The sequence below is a fragment of the Fonsecaea erecta genome (genome assembly GCF_001651985.1).
Source record: "Fonsecaea erecta strain CBS 125763 chromosome Unknown Scaff15, whole genome shotgun sequence".
Lineage (NCBI taxonomy): Eukaryota > Fungi > Ascomycota > Eurotiomycetes > Chaetothyriales > Herpotrichiellaceae > Fonsecaea > Fonsecaea erecta.
In genome coordinates this window covers 240,041-265,312 of record NW_017387258.1, presented here as the reverse complement: position 1 = coordinate 265,312, position 25,272 = coordinate 240,041, and the positions used below count along the sequence as shown (strand labels likewise).

Genomic DNA, 25,272 nt, shown 5'->3' with positions numbered 1-25,272 from the left:
GCACGGCTCAATCAGTTGATTGCATAATGGAGAATCTGAGGCGATGGCACCCACAGATGGCACCTATTATCGCTGACCACCTTGCCTTCGACGTGAATGAATCAAGTTGACAAATCATTGGCCTTGCACAAATCCATGACACACCACACCACTTTTGTCCACAGGACATTGCTGAGCGAGCGAGCGACCGACACCAACTCGGCAGGACTCAGTTAGGGTGAGGATCCCTCAGAGACCTGCCTGAGGCAGAGGGATTGTTTGAAGAGGGAAGTGTCCGGTTCGAGGCCGACTTCGGTCATGGGGTGAACCCAAGATACAGGATGAAGAAGCCCATCAATTGGGGCTGCAGGCTCTGTATATTGAGGGCAGGAGGATATGTCTCTTAAATCGTGGGTGCGAGGCCCAGACTTAGTGTTGGGGAGGGTTGCGGTGGTGGAAGAGAAGTCAGTCACGGCTGGCAAAGAAGAACTGGCCTAGAAACTGAGAAGAGTGGCGTCGGACCTAAATGCACAAGGTCTAATCAGCGGAAACAAGTCGACTCCGGAGCGCCCGTCGACAAAAGAACTGGGAAAGGAGCCTCGGCGGTGATCAGGCGCACCAGGAGCAAGATGGCACTGGCCGCACAAGAGATCTTGGCCACAAGCAATCATCCGTTTGTTGTTACTTTATATCATTCTTTTCGGTCAGAGGATCATCTTTATCTGTGAATGGAGTTGCAGCCGGGGTGAGTCTTTTACAGCATTACAAACCCGTCCGAACAAAGAAGAAAATGCCCGGTTCTATGCTGCAGAAATCACAGCCGCGCGCTGTTTCCCCTCCTCCCGCCGCTTTCCAGACCATTTGGGCATGGCCTGTGCCAATTGTTAATGTCGTGATCCGGGGAAATGCTGCTCGTTGAGTCTGGCATTGTCCTCTCCCTCCACTTCAATTCGACGTGATCTGTCAGCTTTTATTAGAGATATCCAAACGAACCCTCAATCTTCGTCCATCCAAGGCGTCGGACCATCAGGTATCAACACAGCCTACCTGATGGAACGGCGTTAGGCTCGAGAAAGAGAAACACACCAGACGATCGAACAGAATGAGTCTTACCCCCAGTAGTAAACACTTGTAAGTTTCCATATCATAGTGTCATCCCCCCATCCATACTCGATGACAACAACAACAGCAGCGGACTCATTGCGGTGGGAACTCACTTGTAGTTGATGTAGTGGCCTTTCTCCCAGTTCGCCATCTCGACCAGTATCCGGTTGTTAGGGTCGTCGAGCAAAGTTGATATACCATGTATGACTTATTCTTGCGGAGCGGATCATCCGAAACCGTAGCATAGCCCATGCTGGACATCCGTAAGAGGAGGAGTGCTTCGATTCTCCCTCTCATGGCCCGTACAAGTAGTATTATTGACACTGGGGCGGGGACGATGGTACAACAGCCAACACCCCACGCCATCATTCATGAGGCCCAGCGAAAATGGCTTCGCGACCTGAGCTCAGGGTATGATATCTCTTCCCGGCTCTATATTCACTCCTAGTTACAACAATTTCTCAGGCTGATGACGAGGGCTCATGCATCCCTTGGCTTCGTTCTCTCCCGCCGAGACCAGGCGGCAACAATACAATCAGCGTCTTTGATCGCATCGATTGGTACTCGGCCCACGGAGAAGGTGCAGAATTCATTGCGCGGACCGTCGACAAGCTGAACACAATTCCCACGGACAATTGACATCAGGATTTTCGGGCCGCCGCCTCTCGCTTCCTGGACCTGCATAGTACGTAACGATCGTCCTGTGGGCTGCCAGAGGGGACATGGTTTCCGCGGCACCAGATCTTGTCGAAGCCCGAGGCGGAGACGTTGGTGAACGGCAAGACTTCTCAAAACCATCATCCCTCTATCGGTGGTGGTGGGAGACGGTGAATCTTTGGCGAGCATATCATCCACGTCGTTCTCGTATTTGCTCCGCCTGGCTTCCAGTTCTGCTTGCGAGCAGAAGATGCTGCTTATGAGGCGCTCGTGAGGTTCGGCAAAAATATCAGAATCCTTTTGCGACACGCCGTGTCGGTGGCTGCCCCAACAAACTCTGAACCGATCGAATTTGCTGTACTGTGATGATGCTCCTGTGGATCTTTTCCCCTCCCAGCACTCCTTGCGAATAATACGCCATAATGTGCAAGCCCTCTCCTGGTACATGGCATCTGAAGTAAGTGGTGTCCTCTTTTGCAAGGCTGTGCAACAGGGCTGTCGATCGCTGACCTTACACCCAGCAGAGATGCGACGTGGTAGACAGCACGGCACCAGGGCAGAGCGCACGGGACACTGGTCAGCCTGTTAGACTCGGGACAACGTCTCGTGCAGCAGCCGCGTAATAGTGCCCCAAATAGTGTGGACGGATGAGATCACAGAAACGCAGGAAGAAACCCAAAGAAAGGAAGCAGGCACTTAGGAGATCACCGCCCGGAGCCCCCCGACGCGTTCCCGAGCTCAATGCGATCTCTGATCTTCAGTCCTCGCTCAGTCCATCGCAGCCGCAGCCTCGACCTGAACTGAGCTCTCCAGAGTTTCTGTTTTTCCGACTCTTGCCATCGCACTCGTAGAACGTGCGGAATTGCATGTTCTCGTGCCGACAGCGGAAAGTGAAATCCGAGCCCGACGAAAGCCATCCCACGGGATCTTGTAAGAGATGCGCGAAAGCAAGCAGACAATTTATCGTCACCGCTCCTAGCTAGAAGAGGCAGAAGACAGACAACCGAGTCACCGAGGAGGATGCGAGTAATAAACCGGTGAGTGACACCCGGAAAACAGGAAAACTAGGTCACAGCAGTGTGCCTTATCCTAGGACGAATCACCTGGTGGCGCAACGGTCGCAGGTTCAGGCTGGAAGGCATTACTCTGAAACACCAGATTTGCAGATGTTCCCTTAGACATATTTACATCACCCACCTGTTGGATTGGCCTTTCCCCTTCTGCATTTTTTGTGAATTTGTTGACCCCGAGCTGCCGGGATTGGAAGCGGAAGAAGTGAGGCTTTTAGGTCACCGGCTGCGGTACATTGACGAGGATGAGGCTAGGAGGGCGAGCTGATGCGGTAGCCCTCGTGCAGTCCCATTGATCTCGACATCCACCAGAGTGGCAAAGATTTCAAAGGAATTTGCGACACCAACAAATATCGACATACCTTTGTCGTTCGCAACGACGTCTTTTCTTCCTGGCCGAGGCCAAACATTCGGAACTCATCTCCACGAGGTGCCTGTCCGACTCCGGGGTCATGATACATCCCAGCGACTGAAGCCCCGATTTCAAAGGAGGGTACCGTCCAACTGCATCTGATAATAAAGCCCATGGGAACGGTTCATGACGCATTCGGAGAGTAGAAGGAGGAGCATGTATAGGTAATCTTTCCGTATCTCAACTTAGGACAAGACGTCGGACCGCAGTATACAACAGAAGACATGGCCGCATCGATTGCGTAGGTTTCCGCCCTTCTGAGTTCAACAGCGAGAGTTTTTTGTCGATCTGGCGACGAGATTCGTAGTATCGGAAGGACAGATAATATTGAATTGGTTCTCATTCAGATTGCACATTGTTGTCGAAGCATCTACTGTCCAAAACCACCTACTTTGGTGAGAAACATGTGTTGCCCGGTCCAGAAGGGCTCGACACAAAGGACCCATATTAAATGGTAAACATATATTTTTATCGGTCTAAATTTCTCCCACACCAAGACCCCCTCAATACAACGAGGGCGAAGCCGCAAGACCTAGGGTTCGAATCCCGTACCCTGCTCACGCCGACCTTGACCCAATTTCCCACGGACGAGAAAAACCAACCCGCAAGGGCAGAGTTTCGCTTATCACAAACCAGGTTAATAACCCGTTAACCTGCTTTGCGATAAGTTTTTGCCATTTTTGCTGTTGGTGTTTGTGTTTCCTTTGAACTAATATTGCCAAGCTATCATAGATCTGACAAGATGCCTGTTGCAGACCCGTCCCTGGGCACTGCCTCTACCATAAGCGACTTGATATTATTCACACACGCAGCCCTCGGATTAAGTTTTGATGTACGGTTTCGGAGTCTGATAATGAAACAACCAGAGCACAGCCATTAGGCGACGATGGAGTTGAGAGGTGGAAGGTGGCGGGTCCAAGGCGCCTATCGCCCTTACGTGGCCAAATTCAACCCCGATTTCTTTACCATGTCGAACGAAGAATTCGCGGTCACGCAAGCATTTACTTGGCAATAAAGATCCAGTTTTTCTTCTCTCTCTTCTGCTGGTGCTGCTTTGCTTCTTCTCCACGTCCTCGTTTCTCATTTCTCCCGGGTTTTCAACCTTTTTTCCTCCACTTCGCAGCAAACCCACGCAATCGCTTCCCTTAGCCACGGATCGAAGAGATGGCGAAGAACAATGATTGGCCAACCACCCTACGGATTAAGAACGGGGCCAGCATGATGCTGGATGTAGCGATGTCGACGTCCATGATGGCCTGGAACTAGATGGGGAAATATTACACTGTGGCCATGGTCGCCGCACCTAACGAAGGAGAGCATCGGGAGAACGATGACTCGAGCGTTATGCAAAGCATATTTGGTTCCTCCCCACTGGAGAGCTAAAATCGGACACACGATACCGGTGTCACCCGGGAAGCAGGGCTGTTACAATGACTGTTACAATACGCTTCCCGGCCGACAACACCCCATGGGGTGAACGGCCCCCAATGCCAAGGCGGACCCCAATGCCAAGGCGGACCCCAACGCCAAGACGGACCCCAATGCCAAGTCTACCCCCAACAGGTATACACAGAAAGAGATAAATAGGACCTCTATTCCCGCACTGCTGGAGAGACCCTCAACAGTGCGAGAAGTCGATGTCTCAAGGATAGCTTTATACAATACAGATACGTGTTCAACCCTCTGACTCTCTGTCTAACGATCCCACCCCAAGGCTCTCTGACAACCGGAGAAGAACATCGCGTTCCCTACTAGGCCGAGCTTCTTCGGCTTCTAAATCACCCCTGGAGCTGGTGCACCAAGCTTCGGGTGGGGGATGCGCAGGAAGAACATGCCCAAGGCAACGACCGCGACTCCGATGGGAAGGTTGTTATAAAACAGCATCGACGTGCAGAGCTTGCGAGTGGACAGTTACAACGAAGATGCACCAACCCATTGTTTTATTTGTATATTGTGGCATCCATTATAATACAGTCACTCTCAGTGTGCATGGAGAACCGCCGGAAGCAGAAGTCGAGCATTTCGTTCAGGGCCTTTGTTCTCGTCGTCTCCATTGATTTCACCACCGTCCTCCTCTTCGCCAATCACGAAGCCTTAGCTGTCTTCGTCGTCTTAATCAATATCAGAATCGACATTCGTGGGAGGATCACTGGCTATGGATTCAATATCCATCGCTAAATCGCCCGGAAAGCCCTCTATTCCACCATCTGGCCCCATATCCATTTTCATTGCTGACTGCTTCATCAGCGTTTCCGCCTCCACCAAGAAGCGTCGTGCTTCATTTCATCCCCATACGCCTCGTCCTCTCCTTCATCCATCGCAGAGTCAGACCCAGGTTCCCGATAAGGATCCAAGACGCTGAGGGCGGAGTTTCGGGAAAGGATCAGGGGTCTCCTCCCCCGCTTCGCCGACATCCGTAACGGGAGAGGCAGATGAGACCACGCCACCCGCAACCGTGTTCCAAGAAGCCACAGAATTGAAAAGGCCAGGTGAGCCTTCCTGGTAGGCGCCGTATGAGCTGCTTGGAAGAATACATCGTGATCGACCCTGCCTGCCTGCGTGTTCGCCTGGCGGGAGAGGCTCCGTGCAACCTGTGGAGCAAGAGCTTCGCGTGCGCTACACTGATACTGATGGATTCAGCGGCCGTGGACCTGTACAATCTCTTTGCCTCCACAGCATCTACCTGAGTATGATCGATCGCAGCTCCTCCGCACTCACATGCCGGCAGAAGTGGAAAATCTGTACGATCCGCCTGTTCGCACAGGCCGCCGAGGGGAATATGTCGAAGAGGCTCCGGGTCGATGGGAAAATTTGAAGGTGGAAATTTACTTCAGTATGCTATGTATGCCATTTTTACTTATTAAGATTTACCGATTACCTAGTCTAGACACTATCTCGATACAACCTTCCGCGATCAGTGTGTTCAACCCCTTTCACCCTCTCCACACTCTGTAGGCATACCTTTCCTCAGTCACGATTACTTACAAATCTGTGTTGTTATCGAAGCCCTGCAGTTTGTAGGGCAGGCTCGAATTGTGCGTATCCTCTACCCTAGAGGAAATGGGTCATCGTCCCACTGGGAGTTGTGACCTTGATGGCGTCTGGGTTCCCTTCGGTCCCACATTCCATAAAGTATCCAGGTGGGAGGAAGATGTTAAACCTTCGGATTAGGGTAGGATGGCCGTTGAAGAGATTTGAGATACGCTTAAGAACTCCTGGTGTATCGATCACTTGCCTCTTGAAGTCCTTCACGGTGTCCAGAAACCTGTCATACACATCTGGACGATCGCTGAATCGTACTTTGACTTGGTTAAGGTAGCTCAGAGCATCATTCAAAAGGGGTTGTTGGGCGTGTGTTGATTGCGGTGGAGCGGGCGTTGAAGACGGTCCTGGCATAAAAGGCTGGCCTGGTTGTGGAGGTGCCGCTGGCAGTGGTTGCTGAATATATTGTGATGGTCTCTGCGCTTCATGCTGTTGCTGTTGTTGCTCTTGGTGAATGCGCTCCATTTGATCCCTTTCTTGAGTGTCACGCCCACACTCCCGTTCACGCATTACCATTCCACCTCTTTGACTTTGCATCTTAGGGTTGTTGCGCTTGTCTTTCACTCTTTTCCTTATTTCAACTTTGACTGGCAGTCTGACCTGGGACTGACCGCGAGTTTGACTGCGAGTCTGTGCTGGCATATTAGAACCTTTTCTGATCAACGTCAGAAGGGTCTTCAGGGGCTGAGGATTGCTTCGAGTAGAGAGCTTCGAGGACAGGAGAAGGGTTTGGACCAACTTAGGGTGATTTAACAGGCCTATGAATCAGTTAGTTTCGCGGTTCCACAACTCGCCTTACAGGGGGTTTTCAAGGGCGAGTTGCGACAGACTAATCGAAAATTACCAAAAGAACAGATCGAGACTGTTTAATGAAGATTCTATGGTGTGGTGATGATGAAGTTGTTGAACAAAGCCGAGTTGGTAGCCTCGGCGGCGGCGCCGGGTTGCAGATAAAAATTTCTGCAACGTTACGTCACCTGTGTTCTCACCAGCCAATCAGCGGCGTGGTTGCTGGTGCAGTTCAGCCGACGTTTCGCCGGTTTAAACTACATGTGACAGAGAGCCTTGGGGTGGGATCGTTAGACGGAGAGCCAGAGGGTTGAACACGTATCTGTATTGTATAAAGCTATCCTTGAGACATCGACTTCTCGCACTGTTGAGGGCTTCTCCAGCAGTGCGAGAATAGAGGTCCTATTTATCTCTTTCTGTGTGTGCCTCGTGGGGGCCACTCGCCCTAATCGCCCCATGGGGTGTTGTCGGCCGGGGAGCCCGGGTGACATGTACAGTCGACAAAGCCACGCTGTTATCAAGCCACAGTATGGTATATGTGGCAGTGCAGTCGCCAAAGCCCTGGTGGGGTCTGTTTGCAGCCAACAAAGCCGTCGTGCGACCAAAGCAGAGATTGCGCAGTGCAATTAACAAAGCCCTGGTGGGGTCTGTTTGCAGACATGGCAGTGCCATCAACAAAGACCCCCTGTCGCCAAAGCAGAGACTACTGTACATTTTTAGCCAGTCGACAAAGCAGCCTTGGTGGATCTGCTTACAGCATCAACAAAGGCTTCTGGTGAAGTGATTCCTGCTCCACCGTTATTGGACATGAAAGTGCAAATACTCAACCGGACTCAACCCTCACCGCAAATAAAAGGCGCGCCCGCCCATACGCTCGCTGCCTTACTGTTTTCACCATCTCTCATCAACAAGGTGTGAGATGGTGAATATATATAACTCGTTTCACATGATGGACTCATGCTCTGACAATGGTCAGGAGCCTGATGCTCCTGGCCAGACTCCCGGCTCGCTTTCTGTTTCAGGCGGCGACAACGTCTCCTCTCCTGATCTCCCGTCACCTGAATACCCATCCGAACTGCAACAGCTTGCGAACTTCCTCCGAAACCAACCACCTTCCGACGATCAAATCATCGAATTCTTCCTCCCCGCAGAGCAATACCGACAACTTGCGGAGTTATCACCTGACGGTAGATTTGCGGGATCGCGTCTCAGGTAGGTGTCCGCGACTTCGAGGGCCAAATAACCCACTTCAAGACTTTGCTAAATGTCAACGATAGATACGACTATTCCTCCGCTACTGAAACGCTAGCTCTCAGAATGCCTAGTAGGAAACACGAATACATCATTCAATTTATCAATGACCGTCTGCTTTGTTTCCTCAGGGACCCCGCCATGGTTGAATACACCGCGACGCTCCGTCATTTCGGCTGTTCTGATACTCCATATCCGTCCAAGGATGTTACGAAACTGATCACCCGTCAACCTGATATCCAAATCACAAACATGAAGAACCCCGAACTTCCAGTCCTAGTTTGTGAAGTCGGTTACGCGCAGCCAATAAAGAAGCTCCACGATCTTGCACGAGAGTATATCGAGCAGACTGGAGGCCGTATCCGAACTGTGATCACACTCGATCTTGCCTATCCGAGAGGTAAGAGAGCACATCTCATAGTTTGGAGGGCAAGCTTTGGTGACGATGGGAGGTTCAAGGAGGTAGTTCGCGGCGGCATCGTGGTAAGTCAATATCCTTTTCGTCTATGATATTACTAATTATATCAAATAGGAGATTCGAAACCGACACGGCGTAAAGAGCCCCGATCGCGCGGCCGGACTCTTTCTGTCACCCGAAGACTTTGGGTTTACGCGAGGAGTGGAAATAAGCGCGGATCGTCATATCTTCACCGTGTCCCTGGACGATCTATACGCGGCAATGAAATCGATGGAGGAAAACGATGCCCTGGTGAAAGCCGCGAATGCTGATTGGTTGAAGAGCCTGCAGGCAGGTGCGGAGGGAATGTAAAGACGACAAAGGCACGAGATCGCACGTCCGGACGGAGTGGAAAGACAGACGCGAGATTTGAGATCATAGCGCGCTGGAAGGCAAGTGCGGAGGAGTGAACGAAGAGGGTAGGGCCGCTTGGGTAGAATGACACCAGAATGGAAGGTTTGATTAAGCTCTACTCTTTTTTTAATCTGACTTGATTCCCTACCTCCCTGCCTGCCCACTAACGGCCCGGGTTGATATGATGATATCAACACAAGGCCCGGCAGGAGGGTATCCCAGTGCGTCGAACGAGCTGATCGAGCACCTATGAACTGCTGAAATATAATGTGAATTCTCCGTGGTCCAGGTTGAAGTTTCTGGATCCGTCAATGGTTGTGCCTCCGGCGATTCCGCCAATCAGGTTGCGCCGTTTGCGGCGCTGGTCCAGTCACGTGACGCCACACTTCCAGTTGTCAGGATCCGTCTACCCACTTCCACCTGTTCCGCTGCGTTGAACCGTGACAGAGGGAGGCTGGCTGCAGGACAAGACAGGACAGACGAGAAAAATATCAAAATATGTTGTGCACATACATCGCCTACCCGCCCCCTTTTTTTTAGTGTCCTCTCCTCTTTTCGAAAAAGCGTGGCCTAACCGGGATCCCATGAACCAATACAATATGTGCAATACATATGTATGCAAGCAGGTTGTGGATGTTGATGAATGGATGGGATCTCTTCATTCTCGATCCTCTCTCGGCCCTGGGTGGGTAAGCCAGCTGCCTGACCTAAGGAACCTGGCGGTCATCTTGGTAGGTCCTTGCGACCGCTAAATGCCAAAAGATGCGATCGTTCCTGTGCCATGCGCCCCTCAGCTGCGCGATGACTTCCCTGGCTGCCTCTGGAGTCAGAGAGCCAAGAGCGGAGTGAAAAAAGAGTGGGTTGGAGGGTGGGGGGATCAGTGCGCTATTGGGTTTGTGGGAGCCAGGAGGGGGCCCATTGCATTTGTTTCTGTAGTGGGGTATTGGGAACTCTGTCTCACGTTGCGTCTGTCGTGCAGGCCCATGACGCCGGTATGTCCCTCGGTTGCACACCATGAAGACACGGAAATTCTTTGGTTTGGCACGCCTCGCTGCCCGTAATGAACGACGATCCCATTCCAGTCTCACAAGGTGCATTCGCAGCGCAATTGGTAGACTCTCTTTGCCCTTGTTTGCTTTTAGACTCTCGAAGTGTATCTCCTCCGCATACGTTCTGGTGTTTCGTCGGCGGTGTGTGTTCTGCCGCCGGTTTCGTCATCGGTTAACCTCATATATGAGTTCCGTCGACGCATCTAGGTTGTTGCCGCCAGCCTCGGCAATTGAGCAACGCCAGGTCCCGGATGCTAGGTGGACAATACATAAAAACAAATTCAAGCTGAAACAAAACCCGCGACACTGGGACTTTGGGAGTTTCAGAATTTGGGAGTCCAGGATCTGCGAAACACCCTCACCGCAAAGACGGAAAAACGAACCTGCGCTAAACACGTGACCGGCCCTGCCAAGCCACGACCCGGTGCGCAACCCGCCACAACACACCATAACACCACCCAGACGGCAGATACTTGAATGGTTGAATGCTTGGATTGTATCTTCGTATATGTCAAGCTCACTGTGGAGAGAAAAGGGGGAAAAGACCCTCGTTCTCTGCTCTCCCCCAGCCCAGTCAGAACAATAACCAAGCAGGTGACCTGGTCTTCTGCATATATAGAAGCTTGCTTTCATGCTCTCAAACTCCGCCTGTCCCGCTGTATTGTTGTTCTCGGCCACTGATACCCCGCGGAGATGCCGTCCATCATCGCCCATCCGGGCGAGGAAGAGGTCGTCGTCCAGAGAAGTAACCTTGATATCCGCTCGCCACCAGCGGCGTTGTCTGCAGAGAGCTTCGCCATGGATCCCAGTTTAAAGTCTCCAAGGTCGGATTCCATAGGTTTCGCAGCTGCCGAGTCAACTCTCGATAACCCAGCGGTTGGTAAAACCAGAGTGGCGTGAGTACGACCGTTCGGACTTACCAGATTGACTTGCAGACCGAGTGCAAGAGCATTCTTGCAACCCCATTCCAGACCAGAGTACCGATGCCACGGCCCATGGCCCAACTTCGTGAGTGCATGTTCGTCCCGAGGAGGGAATAGAGCTGAATGCCGCTGTACGCATATGCTGCTTCGAGCGTATTTGAGCCTTCGAAGGGTTCTCGAGGACGATGTTATGCTCACCACGCGCGGGGAACATAGTGCACAGTAATATCCTCGAGATCTGAAGGTGAGAAGACTGCGAAGTCGAGATGGTCGCTGTAGGGAAGTCGGGATAGCTTTGCAGAAGATAAACCCAGCGAGGAGTGACTGGACATCAGGAGTGTTTCGCGCTCGAAGGGACTGCACTCGCTCAATTACAGACCCAGGAGGAGATCCCATGTCCCGCGACGAGCTGCGGGCACCCTTTCTGTATCACTGGCAAGAATGATGACCCGTAATGTAAATAAACATCTACATGGCATTCACTTTCCATCCACATGTGTTTTTTTCTGCCTCACCCGTCTCCACTCACTATTCACAGTTCACTACTCGGTCAAAAAATAGTTCACATATATTTTTAAGACCCGAAAATCCTTGCAACATATCCCAAATCGAAAGAAGTGACAAAAGACAGCGAAAAAGAGACCAAATTAAAAACTGCGAACTTCGAGCGTCACGGGATATACAAGGGTTTGGTGGGAGGGGCCTTTCCAAGGACGTTGGCTTCGCTGCTCACGCAGTAATGGTCTCGCCAACGACCAAAAAACCGAAGACTGAGATCACGAAAATCTCAGCCAGTAGGTCATAGAACCGACAGGGAAAGTAGCTGTTGTAAGATTGCTCGAGAACGCTCACCACCGGGGTGAGGACAGGAGCCGCAACACCTACGAGTACCCGGTTCGAGTGGGAAAGGTAATATAGGATCCACCAAACTTTTTTTGGGTCATTTTAGGATGGATGTTCGATTCCCATGTTGAGCAATCGATCTTCCCCTTTTTTTACTTATATAGTAGTTTGTTTCGCGGACCGCTACCTCAATCACTTCAGACAGTCCTTTGTACTGACCTTTATCAGTTCTCTGGATTCTACACTGAAACGAGACATTCCCTTTCCTAGAAGGGGCAAACTTGCCCGATGCCATCTCGGAGAAACTGGACGTGAATGTGTCGAGCGCCGAGTAGATGTCGCTCTGCGAATGAGTTTCCATTACTGGCAGATACCTATGCCTCTCGCTGACAAGTTCGTCTGTGTTGTCATCAGTAATACGGATACCGCGCCCACCTCTCCCGCCAGCCGCAGCCTTCAGAATAATTCTGTTGGCTGGGACCACTACCCCCAGGCCCATTAGACCCCCCGGAAGACCCCACTTGCTCCGCTGGCCCCTTCGGGCATCCCCAACGAGTTCACGCCTCACAGTCGACTTTGGGATATATCAATTTTCGAAGCTTATTTCTCATTAACAATCACCACAAATCGGCCGGATGGTGTAGTTGGTTATCATAGTATGTTCAATCTCTAATCACATTTGGCAGTACCAGTTCGATCTAACAATCTGTACAGTCTCTTTAACATCTTCGGATAGAACGGAGAAGGTCTTGAGTTCAAGTCTCAATCTGGTCAATTTCTTTTTTGCATTTCTTTACGCCCTACTCCTCAACGGAGCCCCCCCCCCATGATGTCTTCTGCCTTTTCAGCGGTTGGATTGCTTTCGCATTTCAGAGATGCTGTCCGTGGCCTGCATGTGTCAACAAATGTAACCCTGTGCTCATCCACAACCTGACAGAGTACAAGTTGATCACAGGAAGGAGCACGAAGGAAGCAACAAGATCTCCAGTAGTACGGAGAGGAGAATGAAATGATTCAAATACGCCCGCCTCCCACCCCCCCAGCTTATGCTTGGCCGTATTGAGCGCCGAGAGACATCCCAAATCAAAAGAAAAGGGAAAAGAAAACATCTAGCTTGCCTTTCTTCCTTTGGGCGACAGAATTCGCACATCGAGTCCATCCCTCTCGTTGACTGCGCATACAGTGGCCTAATGTATCGATTTGTTTCGTGGAAGCACATTTTCTATCCCATTGTGGAGCAGAGGGCGATTGGGGCAGGGCAGGCGGTGCACTGTCAAGAGCCTGGTTGGTAGGTGCCCATAACAAGCTCACGGCCACGGAGGACAGTGTCAAAGATCATTTCCAGCACGTTCGGTTTACCGGGGGCGTTCTCGGAGGATAATGGTAGGAGAAGGTCCGTCACATCGACCCTGTATTCGAGGAACATATTATCTGCTCCGAGCATCTTATCGCCGTTGAGGCAACCGGCGAAGATTGGCACGGGCTTCTGGAGAAGGATTGGGCAACTGGAGCTGATAATGACCACAATCACTATCATCAAGGAGACTGGTAAGGTGGAAGGTATGATGACGGCGGCGACGGCCCCCCTTGTACCCTAAATATGAGGAAGAGAGAAAATCGATAAAGACGAGACACATGATATTCTGATGGGCTGACCTTTGTACAGTGCAGAGAGAGACAGGCCGTAGTTCTCACGCTTGAGGTGCCGTCTGTCCACCAGTACTCATGGCCTCGCAGTCTCCCAGGTAATATAGTCCTTCACCTTCGGCTCTCCCCCTCAGATCGATTCACAGCTGACTTGATTGATATGATATGATATTTCAAAAGATGATGAGCCCGTATTGAGAAAGGATCGTGGTTGTCAATCGCAGAGTAAAGTTTCCTTCACGGGTTGCTGAAGCCACAACACACCGAACTAGAAGGAGGTCAACCCGTTTTCGTAAAGGTCCTCCGCCCACGTCGCATTTCACTGCCTTGACTCTAGTTCAATCCTCGAGTCCTTGGTCCCCCCCAACTCGTCTCTTTGCCATCGTTCCCATATCTTCCATTCACTGCACCACCCACAGCCATGCCTATTGTCAAGGTCCACCCCCGCTCCGTCTACTACTCCCAGGGTAACCCGACGATCGAGCTCTACGTCGTGACTGAGACCGGTCTGCACCGCGCCATTGTCCCTTCTGGTGCTGCCAGCGGACAACACAAAGCCTGCGAGCTCTGTAAGTGACCAGGTGTGCCGGCCCCGTCGTTCTGACGGGTATTGCGAATTCGGTCGGTATCAACCATGTCGATGTGATGTTATTTCTTCTCGCGGCCTCGAGCAACATGCAACCCGGTGTTGTGAAGGAAGGTCAGGGAGCTCATTGCAGTAGGGAGCCTGCGAAATGGAAAGAAGAGGAAGGACGAGGAGGTCCTTGGGGCGGTCCCAGGGATGGCTCACTGGCAACCGAGAGCGTCGCCATCGCGGCTCTCAAAGTGCATTGGTATTATAGCGAAGTACGTATATTTTCCTGACAATCACGGAAACCTGACCTGGTGCTCGACTGACTGCGACAAATAACTGCCTACTGGGTGTTCCTATGCCGCCATTGACTGCGAGCTGACTTGGGTCTGTGATGCCACAGTTCCATCTTTTCTGTCCAACACCAGCGGGACCTTCAACAGCTGAGGATTGCTTCGAGTAGAGAGCTTCGAGGAGAGGAGAAGAGTTTGGATCGCCTGGGAATGGTCTGAGAGACCTATAATTAGTCAGTTTCGCGGTTCCACAAATCGACTCACAGGGGCCCTTTCAAGGGAAAGTTACCATAGACGATTTGGATGTTGCCAACCAAACAGATTGTGATTGTTTGATAAGGATCCGACGTCGTGGTCATGAAGCTGCTGGTGAAGCTGGGTTCGTAGCGTCGGTGACGACAAGGTGGACATGGCAATCAGGAGCGGGATAACTAAAATCCCGGCAAGTCACGTTACTACTGCTTTCAACAGCCAATCAGCGGCGTAACTGTTAGTGCAGAAATCTGACGCTTCACTGAATAACTCAACATATCTTCACCCGAAATTTCGAATTCTTCTGCATCATATACTTCTCATTTTCCAGAAATCATTCTGGGTCTGCGTTCTCACAGCACTGCATTCTGACAGCTGTTCCTGCTCATAACACTCCATCGTCACAGCACTGCATACCGACAGCACCACATCCTACCTGGTGCTTTCGGCTCTACACCCCGATAAAACTGCAGCCTGACGCCCCTGTCCGCTCACAGCTCTGTATCCCGACAGATCTTCCTACTCGCAGCATTGCATCCTCACAATGCCTTCTACTCCTAAAGGTGATGGAAAGACCCTCACGACTCCACGACAGGGATCACCACCCCCCACGATACAATTCACGGCTAGAGTCCTGGCCCAGGTCAGAAAGGTGGACGGTAGGGACTTATTTAAGACGGAGATTCAACCTCTCCTTGAGTCAGCGAGCGAGAAGAAAAGAAACTTCTCACAACTGTCAGCCTCCAGCCAGCAGATCTTTACAGAGTCAGCTAAATGGTATTCAAACGACGACATCGATAGAGACGAGCACTCGGAAAATATCCGCCTGGGCCTGAAAAAGCTGGTCACGGCGTATCTAGAGTTGTTAAAGGCCGACTACGAGTCTGCAAGTCGGTATATGAAATTGCTGAACGTCCTCCACTATCGCGGAGTTCTCAACGTCTCGGAGGCGGATGTCTCGCAGGTCGACGTCAAGAATGAGATCAACCGGTTTGACCGGAAGATCCTAGATCTACAACAGAAGATAGTTATTCTACAGGAAGAGTTCGGTAATATCGTCGGATCCTGGATGGATGCGAAAGTGCGTCTCGAGCACGAAAATACAGCCGACTGGGCGTATATTGACGGTCTTCTAACTCGATCAAGGACTCCATCTCGCGCGGCTCTATCTCTTTTTAAGCCAAGAGACACTAACGAACAGCAACGATTCAGAATGGCAGCTATCGAGGCCTACGGAGCCGAATCCCCCAGCTCCAATGGGACCTGGTGCTGTATCACCGGCGAGTTTATGTCGAGCTGGACTGTGGTGGCGGGGCATATTTTCCCGCATACTATTAGGGAGACCCAGGCCTCCTATATATTTAGCGAGAAAACAAGTCCACCGGGACATATTATGGCCCCGGGAAACGGCCTACTTATGCATCACGATTTGGGAGTCGCTTTTAACGACGGTCTCTTCGCTATTGTCCCCGGTCAGGGACCTGATGAGTTGAAAGTCGTCGTCCTTGGAGATCCACGCGACGAACCCCTACTGAAGAAGATCGATGGGAAGGTACTTCAATTCCGGAACGAGTTCCGCCCAACGAAGCGGTACCTACACTTCACCTTCCTCGTGTCTCTGCTCCGCCTCCAAAGACACCAAGCTCCCGGGTGGTGGCGAACGATTCTCGCCAACCACGAGATCTTTGCGAGGGCGGGGGATTATCTCCGAGCCAGTGTTTTTATGGCAATAGCCAAACGCGTCGGCAATATGACGACCACAGAGGCTATCGAGCTCATGTACCGCGTTCGCCCGCATGCTCATCCCGTCATGGAGGGCCCGAAGGATCGATTGGTCGCTGACTACATTGCGGTGGCAATAAGGTCGCGGAATGATAAAGAAGGGGGGAAGGAAGAAGAAGGGGAGGAGGGAGGAGAGGGGGAGGAGGAAGAAGAGGAAGGCTATGGGAACGAGTAGAGGAGGAAGAAGAAGGGGAGGACGAAGCAGAAGGGGAACGATGGGGACGAGAAGGATAATGAGTGCGACGGGGACTCGGAGGCGAGGGAGTTCCAGAAGTCAAGATTCGGCGCCGGGTTTAGTGGGATTGTTTGAGTCAACATGACCCTAAGTTTGGGCCATTGCCAATTTAGGTTCATATCACATTCATGCATTGTCCGAGCACATTGCCTTGAACACGGGTGCTGAATGCACAGTGGCCCCGACGCGCGCACCGGGGCCTATGATGAAGATAGTGCGACCGAGGCTCATGCCATGTGAGATGTACTGAGGTAATGCAGCAGATAAGCTGTGGGCCTGAATTGGCAATATGCCAGGGTCGTCTCGACGTAGATATGGCCACCAGTCCGGTAGACGGCGAGCTTCCAGTCTTTTCTGAAGCGTCTTCAATCTTCCACCAGTTGCCTCCGCGTCTCAATCTGTAGTAAATATCTTCGGAGAGTGCGTCAAGAGCGGTGCGAACTTGGATTGGCGATGTACTAGGGGCAGTGTTGACGCCAAAAAGGGAAAAAACCGCGTTCGATAGCGAGTTGCTCCTCGCCCCTGGAGCGGCTGTAGTGCTCCTCGAGTAGCTGTTGGTAGCTTGAGAGTCTCTTGCCGCGTGAAACACTCTCCGGCAATGTGTCAGAAGTGCTATACACCTGCATTGGCGATATCCCAGGATCGTGTCGACATAAAAATCGTAGAAAGCTGAGCCGGCAGCGAGCTACTATTCAGGCCCGAAGCGGCTTCGGTCTTCCGCGAGACGCTTCCGAAGTCTCATTGGGTACTCGTTAGGAGAAGCGGGGTATGTTGGTACGGCAGCCAGTTATCGCGGTGGTTGAATACCTCCGCGTTAACTGGTATCGATAGATATGACGTGACGATTGTCGGAGGGAGAGAGCTATGAATCGGACTACAAACGAAACAAAGAAAGAACTTGCTTCGAGAACGAAGCCTGTGGCGATTCACGCATAGGTAAGATTGCAGGAGGAGATATGTGACGTGGAAGAGTTGTTACAGGGATAATAACTACGTCCTGTCCGGATGCCCGAAAAGGGGAAATGAGAGCGAAAACAGGCAACTGGAAGGTTATGTGGTCGACGTTGCTGGATAATATTGTGTCTTTATCCAGTCTCGGTTCTAGGAGCTACCTACATTGGCCGCCACGCGCAACTGTGACCTGGCTGAGAACAGAACTAGCGTAGTTAGGCCAGACTACCGATACTGGTGACGGTGACATCGTCTTCCCTGTCCCTGTACCGAAGAAGAGTTGAAGCCTTGGTGTGTTCCGTGCCTGTGTCCAGGGCAATATGAACGCCATGGAGCGGCTTGTGCACCCGACAGGGATATTTCTTTTCGCTATCGGAGATGAGCTGATGTAGACCGTCGTGTCTGCCCTTGCTCTCGAAGACGTGGTGTCGGTCCCCTCTCTTGAATACGAAGACCGAGCGACCTTGTCCCTGGAAGATCGTGGTGCCTCTCCTTTCGCTCGAAGACGTTGAGGATCGAAAACGGGATTGTTCCCTGAAACTCTTTGTTGCCGAGATTGGTGCAGAACGCCACGGTATTGAACTCGGAGTACACGGTGTCGATATTCATGGCGGCCACGTCCACGCCCCCATCTTGCGCTCGTCGTCACCGTTCACTTCGTCGCCATTGGTAAGACCTCTGAAGGCATCGTTAAAGTCAGGAGGCACAGCGACAGCGCCGCTTTTGAGCATTCCACACTGGTTCGACCATCATGGTTGGCCAGGACGCTCACTTGAGATTGAGAAAGGAGGTCGAACTCGGGGAGGGGTTTTCTTCCATCATCCACAGGTCAGGGTACTTGTAGCAGGCCTTAGTTGCTCTCAAGATCCTGACGTCCAACGCGATCTTGCCTTGGACGAGCATTTGTTGGACAGATCCTTGTTACGAAGCTCGATCGTAGCCTTAAGTTCAGCCGCCATGTCCGCTTCACTGTCCACAGCATCTGGTTGGCGTGCCGCATGAGACTCGTTGTGAAGGCGGTTCTGTGCAGATTCAGCAGCCAGACGTGTTTGGTCTGGAGCTCCATCCTCCCCGTGCCGTCGGACCAGGCTGCCCGTTATTGACGGCGTTTTCATCCCCCCTACCAAACACGATGTTCTCGAAACCTTCCTTGACAATCCCCACCACATCACACTCAGTCTTTACGTCAGGAGTCCTTGAGAGTTTGGCGTTGGATCGTTTTTCGGTAATATTCAATAGGCCGACACAGCGCTCTGTCTATTTTGCCTTACTGTTGGAGGAGCCGTAGCAGCAGGATTCACCTCTTACACTCGTTTCTTTGTCGCATCCCATGCATTTTCCCGTATCTTTTCCACAGCAGCCTCTTCTGTGTGGCGTTTGTCCCTGAAGGCTATCACGGGCTTCAAAGCTGATATTCATATGTATTGCTGGACTCAAAGTCGCCTAAGAGAGCATCTCGTCTAGAAAGTCCATGCTGTTTGGATGTTTCCGCGCGGTGTGGTCGGGGCGGTCTCGACTCTCGTTTTGCATTCGCCGAGGGCTCAGTGACTTGCCGACACGGAGTCGAAATTTGTCCTAGGCGCTGGTGTACGGGCCCCGCTGGTGGGTTGGGGTTTCACAAGACTAGCGATTTAGTTCGGGGGTCGAAGCCGAAGAGGAAAACGTCACTTTGGCCTTGATCAAGGAAGAAGGACTGGAGGCCGGCTGGGTCACTTGTCGCCTAAAAATAGCAACAGCGTCTAGGAGGGTTGATGGATTCGGTCGGCAGCTGCAGTTGGGTCAGACCACTGATGCTGGCGAGGACGCCGGTGGGCTATCGTCTCCCCTATCGCCGTCACTGTATTGAAGAAGAGTCGAGGTCTTGGTGCGATCCGTGCCTGCGCCCAGATCAAGTGCCTGTGGGCAGTGCAATGTGGTTTCGAGGTAATGTGTTCGGTGCCTACGTCAGGGGCACTGCGTGTCTGGTGCTTGTGTCCAGGCACTGTGCATTCGCCCCCCGTGTGCAAGGTAATATACTTTTGAGGTAATATGTGCCCATGGCACTATGTGTTCGGTGCCTTCGTGCAGGGCAATGTGTTTTCGAAGGATTGTGTTCAGTTCCTGTGCTGCGGGCAGTGTGAACCCCGTGGAGGGCTTGACGACCGGGGGAAGATGTGTGTTGCTGGGGAGACTATCAGTAGTATATCGTCTCTCCTGTCCCAGCCACTGCCTCCTCTGTCACTATATTGAAGAAGAAGCGAGGTCTTGGTGTGTTCCGTTCCTGGGTCCGGGGCGATATGAACTGCGGGAGCGGTTGCAGGACCGCGGCAACATGTGTGTTGCTGGTCGGGCTCTCGACCTCCGAACTGGCGCCGCCACCAGCTCGGAGCCTTCGCATCCTCGGACCTAAGACCGGCACTCTCATTCTCTTCCTCATCTATATCTCGGGTAGAGAGGATACACGACGACGACATGGATAGCTGCCCATTCATGGCCGATACGCACGGTTCGTATTGTGTGGACGCGAGCTTCAACGAACAAATTGGTCAGATGGTGCAGGATGGTGACGGGTCGTCGAAGCCAGACCGACACATGACCAATGATGACCTCTGTCTAGCCCAACACTGCAAAGACCGGCTCGTGGCAAGTTGATGACTGCGAGTGCGGCAAAAGGTTGACGTCGGTAAACTTGACCGCCGTCCCCACCGCTGGTGGTGTATATATTTGATCGTGGGTGCCAGCTCTAAGGCCTGTTACTGTATTGTCGTCCGGCCAGATTGTCTCTAACACGGGAGCGTCAGAGAATACGGCGGTGGCGCACCAGAGGACGTCGGCGCGCTTGGAGGAGCGCCCTTGTTCGGTGCGCCTCCATCACCGGTCCCTCCATATTCTATGCCGCGATACATCTGGCTTGGGAGAGGTGTCCTTTGCACTCAGAGCCTCTAGAGCGCGAAAAGCGGCGGTGTCTTCTCCTTGGTCGGCATCCGCGCCCTTCCGCTTTCATCCAGGTGTGGCCACGCTGGCAGGCAAAGGTTTCCGAGGCATGGGCTTCCTTTACTGGCGTAGCTGTATCACCCAGCACTGTTAGTCGCATTGCTCCAGTAACAGATGCACCAGTCTGACTCTGTGTATCGGCAGTGGTTGACTCACAGTGCCCTCTGGTTACTATATATATAGTCACGGGCTGAGCGCGTAACTCATGTCTCCATGACATATGAAGTCCTTGAGCTGCACTCACTCCAGAATGCCGTAATGTGCAGGCTGTAGTGATCATCCTCGCTCTTTCTGGCCTCGAGGGCGCCAAACAAAACCTCAACCTCCTCATCACCTCTGGCCATATATGACCGTGTCTGGTCACATCTGGTCTTGCTGGATGCTGTTCGGGCCATGAGAGTATCGGTCGTACTGAAACGTGAAGCACCGAGGTGGGTGTGGGCGATAGAGGGGGAACACAAGGCTACTTTCTCAGCTCTTAGACGTTGTTGGCAAGCAGCAGGGTAAACAGCGGCGTATCTCGTGCCCCCAACCGTCCACAATGGGAAAGTGATGACGAGAGCCGTGGTTTCTCTTTGAAATGACGGGGCGGGACTGCACACAGGTAAGGAGAAAGCTCCAAAGTTGCGTATTGCCTGTGTATATATATTCACAAGAAGGGCTGAGGAGAGCAAAGAAGTGTGTATGTGTGAGAGAGAGGGAGGGAGAAAAAGCAAGGTGCACTGTAGACGCTCTGGGTTAAATACCTCGCAGTCGCGCCAAGCCATACCTTTCGGTGACGGCGAACCGGAATGCGCGCTAAGCTGCCTTTTGTCGTGTGGACCAATCGGATCGCTTTTCTCAGTTATGCGGTACGTCACTACGCAGCTAGCCATATGTAACCGCGTCTAGTTACACTGGTGACATCTGATCGTGTCTGGCCGCTTCCCAGGCCGTGACAAAAGGCACTGGCGAGAAAGCTACTAAATAGGTAGTGACATGGACACCTCGACTCTATCACTGGGGCACCCAGAGCCCAGGCAGTTAGGTTAACGTTTGTGTTCGCCCTCTGATTGTGATGGGTTGAACGTAGAAGAAGCCTCGGTTCCCGAGAACCAGCGCCGAGGAGACCTTCCGCCGTTCAAGACCGTGCACAGTCACGTCACTATACGAGAGATATAGACCAATGGAGGAGGGCACGGACTCCAGGAGCCCGCGCTGGACCCACGGAGTATACATAAGGGAGAGAAACAGGACAAGGGATACGTATGCAAGGGAGAGAAACATATTGCGACAAGGAGGTAAGGGGGAGAGACAAGAATAAAGAAAGGAATAATGAAACCGCTTGCGTCTGGGCCGCCGTGCCCGATCGAGAGAAATTCGACGCCATCTATTTGATGTATAATCTGTGCACCAAATCCAACCTGTTCCCTTTCACCACCGGACGAGCCATGATCCAAGCGGGCATTAAACAGAGGCTGCACCAGGTGCGACGTACCTGGCAGCAGACCTTGAGAACAAGAACGAGATTATCAACACAAGAGGATAATAGTGGATCCTGAAGATAAAAACACTATTGCCCTAGCTTGACAGTGTATGCCCGATACATCTGAGCAGTTGTAGCATCCACTCCATTCTTCTAGTCCGTGATAACTCACCGACATCAGCTGAGACCTCAATTCGTACTGCGTCACGCGAGAGAAGCAACGTGCTTGCTCTGCTGCAAACCGCGCGCAACAAGACATGTCTCACCACAAAATCAGTGGAGGAGCCGGTAGAGCAGTGGGTCGCAAATCGAGCATTTCCAGACGGGGAGGATTTTGTAAATATTCCGGCATTCAGGGCTGCCAAAATCAGAGTGGCCGTGCACTTTTCAATCTACCTACGCACACTGTATGTGGCGATGACGATGAGGCCTTGGGTTGAGGCAATCAATGGCTCGGTAAAATCCTGCGAACTCGAATTTTCCACGCTTCTTTTTACGCGATTCACCCTCGTACGTCCGCCACTTTCCGTGCTGTGCTTGCCTGGCTCACTCGCCTGGCTTCGGAAGTCAGTGTCTTTAATATGCTGCCACAGTTTACATGTGCCCTGTCGAAGTCCAGACAGGAAACTATCCTCCTCTGCTGTGGATATAATGTTCTCCATGGCATCGTGACTTATTTCCATTTGTGGCTTGATTCAGAAGAGGACGGCTCTGTTGAGGTCATGGCCATACGGTTGAATTGTGCCGACAGAGGGGGTGCTCTCATCGGTGCGAGGTCTCCTTCTACGCTCAGTATGGTGCTGGATTGGTTATCGTGATGGCCATTGCTAGATGTAGTGTTGTATAGCTCGTAAAGAATGTCGTTCCTTCCTGCAGTACTCACCTGGCTCTAATGAGAGCTGTCTCTGGCCGTGGCCTGGTGGAGAGCAGGCAGAAGTTCCAGATTGACTTTACCAGGCTTTGGCAGCCAACCCTACTGAGAAATATTTTTGGCCAGACCCCTTGTAGCAGCCTATAAGTCCCGCGTTGATGAATACCGGGGACACCAATCGACTCGGGCTATGTTATCACACCGGGTGGCTTGAATTGATGAATCATAGTACGAAGGTCAGGGCATCATCTACTTGGTTCTCAACAATTCAGGTAATATCCATCCTTGCTTTCCATAACCACGTACGCACCACCGCCCCTTCTGAACATATCTTTGACACCCCGGAGAGTGTCTTCCGGCCGCTTCCACGCCGCGAAGTCTCCTCTTTTCTCATACTCGTGCTGCTGAGCTGCCGGCTGCGCGTTAGCCCAGACTTCTGCAGCACGCAGCTGATGGCGCTGGTAAACCGACTTGCAGGGACCTTCTGGTGAAACCTAGAATCCCCTTTCACCATTTGCTTCATCTATTCGTGCATCCAGACACAACGACACACCTATTGGGTGGCAGTAAAGACTGCCTTATCTTATCCTCTTGGTGAAAGCCGATGTTGGCATTGTGGGTGACAGGCAGCTTCTTGCAACTTTGGATGAATAGGCATGCATGCTCGAGGGACTCTCTGTTAATCGCCTCTTTTCCAACGAATCCGCATTGCACACAGTAAAGCCCGCGAAGTGTTGGATCACTCATCTCGCTTTGGACCTGCGGGGCGAGTCGAGCACAGCCCAATGACTAGAAATTGCGCACAGGGAAGACGCTACTCTTTCGGAATGCCACTCCAACGATTTGCAATGGCTAGTCATCAATGGCCTCCTGCACCACCCTGGCAAGTGTGCCAAAGGCCCGGTGACGTTAAAGGGAAGATACATTGACAGAGGGGAAATGGGTATCCCGGATCGTCACGCCTTTGGGAAGCCCGGGGCATTCCTAGCGAGGCATCTCTACATATATCACTGTGGACGGATGTCCGTCCATCAGGAACCAACTGAGGGTGAGGGACATTCGTCGAAGAGTCGCCGATAGTCACGAAAGGCGCGAGCTGTGCAAGCGAGACTGGAGAGAAGTCGATCAGCATTGCGAGGCCACACGATATTCTAGCCTGGGTGCTGGAGAAGGCAGCGATAAGCAGCGAAGAGCGGGAGGAAAGTGAGGCAATTGAACGACCACGGAGGCGTTTTTCCAAGCGGTTCGAGATATGTGCCTCGCTCATCAACGCTCCCGTCTTGTCTAGTCCGCGCTCGGCCGCTGCGCACAATAGGCGGTTGACTTGAGGTCCAAATTTGAGTCTCAAATCGACATGCTGGGAATAAAACCGCTGGTCATGTCGCCCCCAGATCGTGACCACCCCGACTGACTCTTTTCTGGTCTTCTTTTTCACGTCGAAGGATGCCTGTTCCTGGGATCGTCCCTGGCCCCGGACTATCTCCCCAAGCTTCAGCATCTCAGAGGCCATGCACCCGTAATCGACTGTGAAAGAGGAACGGATGCTGCTGTAGATGATTATCTACTCTCGCCACTACCAAGCCTCGCACTGAGCGAGTAGGGTGGCTTCAAATCACACCAATAGAACTATCTTCCCCCTATCATGCCACCCCACCAGGATCGTCCCGATGAGTTTCAATAATCAAGAGCTTTCCTCCCTCTCCCCTGTCTGACAGATAGAGATGCGCTTTGCAGACGTCCCTCGCAGCACTATCGATGGTGAAGTGCATAAGCGGTCGGGATGTCACTCCACTTCCACCAACTGTCCAGCACTCTCCCTCCCGCACAACATCCGTGACTTTGTACACAAGTGGGAGCGCGAAACAAAGAACGCGGTTCCTGTATGAATCTACGGTTTCTGGGGTTTGACAAGCTCAACCGCTCTCTTTGCCCTTCCTCCATGCGACCAGGATGGTTTGGTTGACACCAACATACACTTCATTGCTTTATGCCTGACAAGGCTGTCTTTGCCTATATGAAGATATCTCTTGATGGGCCTGATTCGCCCTACGGGCTTGAGCACCACGCGCGCAGTCTATCAATTCGTGTCATTGAGGTTCGATCACTCGTAAAATCTTGGAACCGGCAGATCCACTTGCAGCCATGGCAGTGGAACCCAAGAGACGGGTTATCGGCCGGATATCAGGGCGAGACACAGGAGACCACAGAGACCGGCAGCACGGCTTTGGGAGCAGTCATAGTACCTGCAGCCGCTGAACCGCACCATGGATGCTCTCTAAGGTATATCCCGCAAATCTGCCTA

The 25,272-nt window shown here is 52.1% G+C and overlaps 4 protein-coding genes across 4 annotated transcripts; 2 read left to right on the top strand and 2 right to left on the bottom strand.

Annotated features, from left to right (window-relative positions):
• Positions 1 to 6,273: 6,273 nt before the first annotated feature.
• On the bottom strand, positions 6,274 to 6,729 carry AYL99_11652 (hypothetical protein; the record flags this gene model as incomplete). The annotated part of the gene is made up of 1 exon (XM_018843157.1): positions 6,274 to 6,729. One exon carries the CDS (start codon positions 6,727 to 6,729, stop codon positions 6,274 to 6,276), a length of 456 nt encoding a protein of 151 aa, XP_018687484.1.
• Positions 6,730 to 8,002: 1,273 nt separating this feature from the next.
• Positions 8,003 to 9,073, top strand: AYL99_11651 (hypothetical protein; the record flags this gene model as incomplete). Its single annotated transcript, XM_018843156.1, has 3 exons — positions 8,003 to 8,265; positions 8,331 to 8,787; positions 8,837 to 9,073. The coding sequence occupies 3 exons, from the start codon at positions 8,003 to 8,005 to the stop codon at positions 9,071 to 9,073; spliced, it is 957 nt and encodes a 318-aa protein (XP_018687483.1).
• Positions 9,074 to 13,998: 4,925 nt separating this feature from the next.
• Positions 13,999 to 16,650, top strand: AYL99_11650 (hypothetical protein; the record flags this gene model as incomplete). The annotated part of the gene is made up of 2 exons (XM_018843155.1): positions 13,999 to 14,146; positions 15,191 to 16,650. The coding sequence occupies 2 exons, from the start codon at positions 13,999 to 14,001 to the stop codon at positions 16,648 to 16,650; spliced, it is 1,608 nt and encodes a 535-aa protein (XP_018687482.1).
• Positions 16,651 to 18,266: 1,616 nt separating this feature from the next.
• AYL99_11649 (hypothetical protein) lies at positions 18,267 to 18,564 on the bottom strand (the record flags this gene model as incomplete). The annotated part of the gene is made up of 2 exons (XM_018843154.1): positions 18,267 to 18,339; positions 18,434 to 18,564. 2 exons carry the CDS (start codon positions 18,562 to 18,564, stop codon positions 18,267 to 18,269), a joined length of 204 nt encoding a protein of 67 aa, XP_018687481.1.
• Between the last annotated feature and the right edge of the window lie 6,708 nt (positions 18,565 to 25,272).